The 6,954-nt window shown below is 36.6% G+C and overlaps 3 protein-coding genes across 3 annotated transcripts; 1 reads left to right on the forward strand and 2 right to left on the reverse strand.

Annotated features, from left to right (window-relative positions):
• The first annotated feature begins 3 nt into the window (after window positions 1-3).
• Window positions 4-3,621, forward strand: LOC9300445 (FH protein interacting protein FIP2). Its single transcript, XM_002864323.2, has 12 exons — window positions 4-46; window positions 298-368; window positions 821-930; window positions 1,341-1,475; window positions 1,572-1,718; window positions 2,110-2,193; window positions 2,319-2,365; window positions 2,454-2,527; window positions 2,634-2,692; window positions 2,859-2,918; window positions 3,078-3,158; window positions 3,316-3,621. Exons 2-12 carry the CDS (start codon window positions 323-325, stop codon window positions 3,367-3,369), a joined length of 897 nt encoding a protein of 298 aa, XP_002864369.1. The 5' UTR covers window positions 4-46; window positions 298-322; the 3' UTR covers window positions 3,370-3,621.
• A 295-nt stretch (window positions 3,622-3,916) lies between these two features.
• On the reverse strand, window positions 3,917-4,988 carry LOC9300446 (GTP-binding nuclear protein Ran-2). The gene is made up of 3 exons (XM_021027889.1): window positions 4,757-4,988; window positions 4,541-4,630; window positions 3,917-4,448 (listed from the first exon to the last, which is right to left on the reverse strand). Exons 1-3 carry the CDS (start codon window positions 4,894-4,896, stop codon window positions 4,121-4,123), a joined length of 558 nt encoding a protein of 185 aa, XP_020883548.1. The 5' UTR covers window positions 4,897-4,988; the 3' UTR covers window positions 3,917-4,120.
• LOC110229072 lies at window positions 4,916-6,685 on the reverse strand. Its single transcript, XM_021027898.1, has 7 exons — window positions 6,379-6,685; window positions 6,197-6,236; window positions 5,930-6,090; window positions 5,749-5,787; window positions 5,568-5,621; window positions 5,408-5,474; window positions 4,916-5,319 (listed from the first exon to the last, which is right to left on the reverse strand). The coding sequence occupies exons 1-7, from the start codon at window positions 6,379-6,381 to the stop codon at window positions 5,261-5,263; spliced, it is 423 nt and encodes a 140-aa protein (XP_020883557.1). The 5' UTR covers window positions 6,382-6,685; the 3' UTR covers window positions 4,916-5,260.
• Window positions 6,686-6,954: the final 269 nt, after the last annotated feature.

Consider the following 6,954-nt stretch of genomic DNA (forward strand, 5'->3'; position numbering starts at 1 on the left):
CTCTCAGCAAAATCAAACAAGAACCCAAAAGACGAAATATTCTCAGGTAAAATTTACACTTTCTACTTGTGAAATCCAATCCATTTTTCATTCAATTTTTTTACGAAATCTGAGTAACCCTCGTATTGTGAATGAATTTGAGTTACTGGATCGCAGTATTTTGCTATGAAATGTTCAAAATTTCAATAGAATTAGACCGCAAAGAGATTCGAGATTTTGTGAACTCTAGTTCTGTTTAGGCTTTAAGTTATGTTATGTAGGCATCATCATCATCATCAAGTGATAGTCTGTTCACAGGTCAAAGCTTGGTGCTATCTCTCTCATGGAGACGAGCTCTGACTTGTCTTCCAGGGTTCGTCTTAACATTGGTAAATTTCTTCCATTTATATTTCTCTTGAAATCCCATTACTCATCACTTAGTTAAAAGTTTTAAATCTTGTGAAAAATCAATCCTTTTTGATCCAAAATGTTTAAATTTGAATCAATTAGTACTATTGATTAAGTAGAAGTGGTAGCTAAATCGTGTGAGAAAGAATGTGCTTGGTTATCTTATATTCGTTATGTTTCTGGATTCTGTAATTGAGATGGTGCATTCTCAATTTCAGTAAAGTTTCTCTAGAAAAATGAAAACTTTGGCGCTTAGGTTTCAGTTGTAAACCCAACGTTTCATGGGTTGATCATAATTAACTGTGATAAGGACAGAACAGTGTTTTTTCTCCTCTTAGATATTTTTGTGGTTCCTCAACCATCTTCAGAGTAGAGTAAAACCTTTTTTCTTTCACGAGACTTAGCTCCTCAAAAAAATGTTGTGTTCATGTAGGTGGAAAGAAATTTTGTACGACCATTGATACTTTGACTATCCGTGAGCCAGACTCAATGCTCGCAGCGATGTTTAGTGGTCGACATGCAATGTGCCAGGAATCCAAGAAGGTAAATATTGCATTCTATGTTACTTGATTGCAATCCAATTACTTGTTTCAGGATGATGTTAGTTCAGACTAGTTGGTCCTTGTATCGAGTAGCCTTGATTTAACGATAAATTAAAATTTAGTTATGTAGAGAGACTGTGATTTTAGCTACCCACTTTAAGATTTGCTTCAGAATATAAGAATCGAGTCAACGTATATTTGAAGCCATGTACCAGAAATCTGTTACACATAACAATATATACACTCACCTTTATATGTATGAGTAGTATGCTCTTTCCATTTAGCAGCACCTTAGGATGGCATAGCCTTAAAGTTTAGGGCGAGCTTCAAACGAGGAAAGGCTTACGCTGTATGCATATGTGCACTTGTGACGAAGTATAACCACTAAATTAGTTGATTTTATTGTTGCAGGGATATGTATTCATAGACAGGGATGGAAAGCACTTCCGTCATATTCTAAATTGGTTGCGTGATGGCGTTGCTCCAAGTTTGTCAGATCCTGATTGTTCTGAACTTTTGCGCGAAGCAGACTACTATCAGCTTCTTGTAAGCTAAGCTTTTCTTTTACCTTACTATTCTCCTTTTTTTTTTTTTTCATTTTTGCTGGAGATGAAATACATTTGCATTCTCTTCCTATTTTAGGGGCTGAAAGATGGAATAAAAGATTCGAGAAGAGAAGTTGGTGAAGTAGAAGCTGAATTAACGCGTATAGATATCATCAAATGTATACAATCCGAAAGAGTCAGGTTCCGAGGAGTTAATCTTTCTGGAATCGATCTTTCTAAACTAGTAATATTTCTTAATCTTAGATTCTTGTAGGTTACCATGCTATTAGCTGATTTGTACTCACTGCATTTCTGATCCTCAAAACAGTTGTTTCGAAGATCATTTGTGGGTTGGATAAACTTCTGTGGAGTAAAATTAATAGAACATATAGGCTAAATGATTCTTGTTGTTTTAACCTGGAGTTTAAAAAGAACTTGCAGTTACATTTCTAAGAACATATTTATTTGATATTTTCAACTGGATTACACATCTGCTGTCTTAGTGAGTGTCTTTATATTTTATCAACATCATGGGATTAGTAAACCTCTCCAGGAAGAAGAGCTTCGTCTTAGTCAGTGTCTAGAAGTAACCATTTCGTATTTATTGTCTGAATATTTATCTTTGAATAATGTAGGATCTATCCCTTGTGGATTTCAGCTATGCTTGTCTCAGGAATGTGTTTTTCTCTCGTACAAATCTTCAATGTGCCAAATTTCGGGTAAATATGTTATATCACTATCAACTTTTTTTTGTGCTATGTGAGAAGAATATATCATCATATCATGGGAGTTTCCTTGAACATTTGCTTAATCATATCTACTGAATTACTAAATGCTCAAACAGGATGCTGATGCTGCAGGCTCCATCTTTCACAATGCTATTTTGCGCGAGTAAGAAATTTTCAAATCCCATTACATATGATCATCTGTACTTGGTAACATTTCCTGAAAGATTTAAATTTTTTCCATCCTATTAAAGGTGTGAGTTTACCGGTGCAAATCTTAGAGGAGCGTTGTTAGCTGGTACAAATCTTCAGAGTGCAAATTTACAAGGTGCATATAAGCCTAATCTTGCTTGTTAGTGATCTTTCAGACTGCCATGAAAGGTTTTTACATCTAAACATAATTTGACTAATATGATCCTACTTTTGTACTGTAGATGCCTGCTTAGTGGATTGCAGCTTCTGTGGTGCAGATCTCCGCACTGCACACTTGCAGGTGCCTTAAGTAGTCTGTAGAATTATAGTTTTAGCTTAGACTTTTCACCATGACAGTGGTTATCAATTGCCGGTTTAATCCACCTTTCAATCCCACTTATCCAGAAGGTATTTATGAGCATAGCGTGATTCGGTGATAATGTTTGATTCTCTTTCTTACCTAACAGAATGCGGACCTTACAAATGCCAACTTAGAAGGAGCAAATCTAGAAGGTGCAAATTTGAAGGTAAGCAATTCCTTTTATTGACAATATATATTCAGCCTTAATTTGATATGTGCTTAGTGTAGTCTGGACGAGTTTGTGATGAGACGGATAAGTGATATGTGGCTCTTAATTTAGTGTTTAGTTGCGGTTTTAATTAGATCATACATATATCTGGTATAGGGTGCAAAATTGAGTAATGCCAACTTCAAAGGAGCAAACCTTCAACGAGCTTACTTGAGGCATGTGAATCTGCGAGAAGCGGTAAGTCCAAAACCAATACTTCGGTATTGGAAAAACATACATGCACAGATTGATATTGGCCAGTTATTGGTTTAATCTTTTTTTTTTTTTCTACTTTTTCTTTAAGTTTCTGAGTAAATGCTTAAATGGTGAATCTTTAAGTTTCTTTATGTAACAGCATTTGGAAGGGGCAAACCTCGGTGGCGCTAATATGACTGGTGCTATTCGATAAACTCCCTTTGTTGAGACTGACTGTAAGTGTTGTCGTCCTATAAATGATTTGTAACTGCTTTTGGCAAAACGTGAATGTAGTGGCCATATCTCAAAGCTTCTTGTTGTTGAAATAACAAAAATATTCTTTCTTCAAGATTATTATCTATAAGGCATTTTTTCTAATAATGTTATCTTTCGCTATTTCTGTTGTTTATAAGTGAAAATAGCTCTGGCAAAGATGATGTAAACTATAAGGTTTATCTTTGAGTGCTATCTTTTTTTTTACTATTATGTTAGTTATGAACTTTACTTTGTAACTAATCTCAAATACTTGAAACTCTTTAATTCCGTTTAAACTTGCCTGCCTTTGAGGTACTACTAGCCTACTCTGGGCGGGAATGCAAAGATCTGGCTTTTAGTGACTAAACTAACAATTTCAATTACCTTTTTTTTTTTTTTGGGTTCAACTTAAGAATTTCAATCACAAGATGGTCGATTCAGAAAATCCACCAATTACACCAATTTAATCGACCAAATGAACAGAGATGCTTGCAAAAGTGCAGAAAATTTCAAGACTCTTGTATAATATTCTTGGGCAGAAAAGACTTGGCTACAAATCTCTTTGGGGTCGAAAATATAACTCGATCTATTCCCAACGGAACAATTCCAATATGTCCCCAATTTGGTTATAAAAGACCGATGTAACATCAAAACAAACCTAGGAGAACCTGGAAAAGAAAAAGTAACGGCTTCCCACGGTAGACAGTGTTTTACTCGAAAGCGTCGTCATCATCATCCGGGAGTGGCTGACTTGCAGCCGCAATGAGATCAGCCTCGTTCTTCTGCTGAGCAGCATGGTCGATGTGAACCTCTGGTGGAGCAAGAGCAGGTGACTCGACAAAGTGAAGGTTTTTGTCGCCAGCCAGTTTTCTAGCAAGGTACAAGAATGGCTTCTCGAAATTGTAGTTGCTCTTGGCAGATATTTCGTAATACTGGAGATTCTTCTTCCTGTGGAATGTTACTTGCTTGGCCTTGACTTGCCTGTTCTTCACATCAACTTTATTCCCGCAAAGAACAATTGGGATGTTTTCACAGACCCTGCAGCATGAAATTTGATGACATTATCGTTTAGCAATATGCCACAAACAACAAAGGTCTAGAAGGTCTAGCTTCTGCGTGTGAGTTCATACCTGCAAAGATCACGGTGCCATGTTGGAACATTCTTGTATGTCAGACGTGCTGTGACATCAAACATGATGATGGCACATTGCCCATGGATACTGTAACAAAACAAAACACATATTTTGTATCCAACAAAGTATTTGCAACAATAACCTTATATATAGCTTTTCATGTTGCTAGCTAGCGATCATGCTATTGAGCTTTAAATCATAATCAGTACTTACTAGTAACCATCCCTCAGACCACCAAATTTCTCTTGGCCAGCAGTATCCCAACAGTAAAAACGGATCTTGCCACAGTTAGTGAAGAAATCAAGAGGATGGACCTCAACACCAATAGTGGCTGCAAGAAAACAAAAAGACATCAGAATGGGTGAACTCGTGAATCAAGGAGGGGCTTGCTTGCAAGAACTTATGTTACAAGGTCAATCATCCCACAGCTTCTTAGGGGATTGGAAAATACTTATTACTACTGATGTATTTCTAAACGAGAGTAGAGAAACTCATTAATAAAAAAAATAAAGAGTGACTCAAACTTGGCTTTTTCTAACTATATAGGCATAAAAGCTATGTCTGAAGATTCCATATCGAATGACTTGATGAGCTATTTCTTGGTTCTGAAGTTTCCATATCAAAAACTTGATCAGCTTTCCCGAGGTATCCGTTAATGAAAGGCGAACTAGCACCACAAGATGATGCTTCCCAGTCAAAATGCTCTAACGCTATACATTATATAACTGTTGGGATATTGACAACCTTGACAGCATCTTTGTAGGTGAGCAACTGAGCTGTAAAAATATAGAGAAACAAATGTTAAAAGAGGATTGAAACAAGTTAAAGAAAAAGATAAGCCGGAGGGAGAAACAGCGGGCTAACGTTCTGGAGTGACGACAAAAACAAAGACTTTCTTCCCATAGAGCATTCCTCCTTCCTCTAATGCTTCCTGACACAAAGAAGAAGAAGAAACGTCAATACCAGAATCTCATCGACAATAGACTAGAAAAATGGAGAAGGTGTAAATCCAAAAAAAACTTACTTCAAGACTTTTGAACTGCCAATTGCATTTATAAAGATTATCAAATTCTTCCCACTGCCATCATAATTTAACAAAATGAGCAAAAGAACATCTAATGGAGACAGTACAAAGTACAAACTCCGAATCTCCGATGATATGTTAAAGCCAAATAAATATAATTCCTCAAAACAATATATTATACCTCAATTCCCACCGGAGATGCAACCTTCCACAAATCTTCCTGATAAACATACAAAACAAGGCGCACATGTGAATTGCCAATAGATTAAATAACGGAAGACCCAAATTGCATTGAAATTCAAGTGATGAATCATACATAAGCAGTACTATACATAGACTAAGGTTAGCAAGCAAAAGCATACCAGATTACGTTTCTCTTCAAAGTACTCAGGCTCTTCCTTTGTTTTGGTCGCTCGGGCTTTCTTTACACCTTTCTTCTCAATTTCCTTCTTGGTGGTCCTCTTTCGCTTACCACCACCACGAGCAGGTTTCTTCTTATCCTCATTCACTGATAAGATCTCTTCTGGATCACCCAATCACCATCAACGTAACCAAACCTCAGTACATCATCAAAACCTCAATTGCGTCTAAGTATATTCAAAAGAAGATAAAAATTCGGATAAGAGTACCTGTGCCTCCATTATGGACGATTTGCTGATTAGGTATAGCCTAAACACATAAACAAAGACATCAGCGGATCTGAGACAGTGAAAACCCCTAAACCCTAGTCCCTAGCACCGGAAAAATCCTTCTCCCCGGAACGTAATCTAATCGTAGAAGAAGAAGAAGAAAGCAAAGAGGAGAATTTTACCATTTTTAGTTTCGGGTTTGCGAGAGGAGATCGAAACAAGGCGACGAACGAGAGGGTTTTAAAAACATAGTTGTGAGGCTTTGTTGCTTAGGAATGACGCTACGCTATTTATTACTGGCTGTCTTTTTCGTTTTTCCTTATTGGGAAACTTGAGAAAGATAAAAAAAAAAAAATTGGAGGGGGTTTTCACTTAGGATTGAAGCTAATCTTATGACCGTAAGATCTTTTCCTTTTTTGTTTCTATAATTCTCCACCGTTGATATTCTATCTACCAGTCCACACATGCTCATCATCCCTTCCTTATTCTCCACCGTTAGAGCATGTGCGTGCATAGAGACTTTGAAAGTCTCTCAAATATATTATTCTAATATATATTATTTAATTTAGTTATTTATTTTAATTTTAAATAACAAAAAAATATTTAAAACCAATAATATGCTGACATGTGTAAAAGTAGTCTCTCAAAGGGTTCTCAAATAAAAAACATGAAAAAAGCTCCCGAGAAAAGTTGGAGATGGTGACGGCGCTAGGGTAATCACCCGACCATGCGTTTGTTTTTTGCGGCGAGGGTGGATT

This window comes from Arabidopsis lyrata (assembly GCF_000004255.2).
Source record: "Arabidopsis lyrata subsp. lyrata unplaced genomic scaffold ARALYscaffold_8, whole genome shotgun sequence".
Lineage (NCBI taxonomy): Eukaryota > Viridiplantae > Streptophyta > Magnoliopsida > Brassicales > Brassicaceae > Arabidopsis > Arabidopsis lyrata.

Bases quoted from the DNA above. Each gene is read 5' to 3' on its own strand.
- LOC9300446 (XM_021027889.1), bottom strand. From the start codon at position 4,896: ATGTCTTTTTGTTTTCTTGCAGCCACTATTGGTGTTGAGGTCCATCCT. The intron at 4,631-4,756 runs GTAAGTACTGAT...GTTTTGTTACAG, and splicing joins GGTCTGAGGGATGGTTACTA to TATCCATGGGCAATGTGCCA. The intron at 4,449-4,540 runs GTATGAACTCAC...TTCATGCTGCAG, and splicing joins TGGCACCGTGATCTTTGCAG to GGTCTGTGAAAACATCCCAA.
- LOC9300445 (XM_002864323.2), top strand. From the start codon at position 323: ATGGAGACGAGCTCTGACTTGTCTTCCAGGGTTCGTCTTAACATTG. The intron at 1,476-1,571 runs GTAAGCTAAGCT...TTCCTATTTTAG, and splicing joins CAGACTACTATCAGCTTCTT to GGGCTGAAAGATGGAATAAA. The intron at 3,159-3,315 runs GTAAGTCCAAAA...TTTATGTAACAG, and splicing joins ATGTGAATCTGCGAGAAGCG to CATTTGGAAGGGGCAAACCT.
- LOC110229072 (XM_021027898.1), bottom strand. The intron at 5,475-5,567 runs GTAAGTTTTTTT...TCTTTGTGTCAG, and splicing joins GGCAGTTCAAAAGTCTTGAA to GAAGCATTAGAGGAAGGAGG. The intron at 5,320-5,407 runs GTTAGCCCGCTG...ATATTTTTACAG, and splicing joins TTTTGTCGTCACTCCAGAAC to CTCAGTTGCTCACCTACAAA.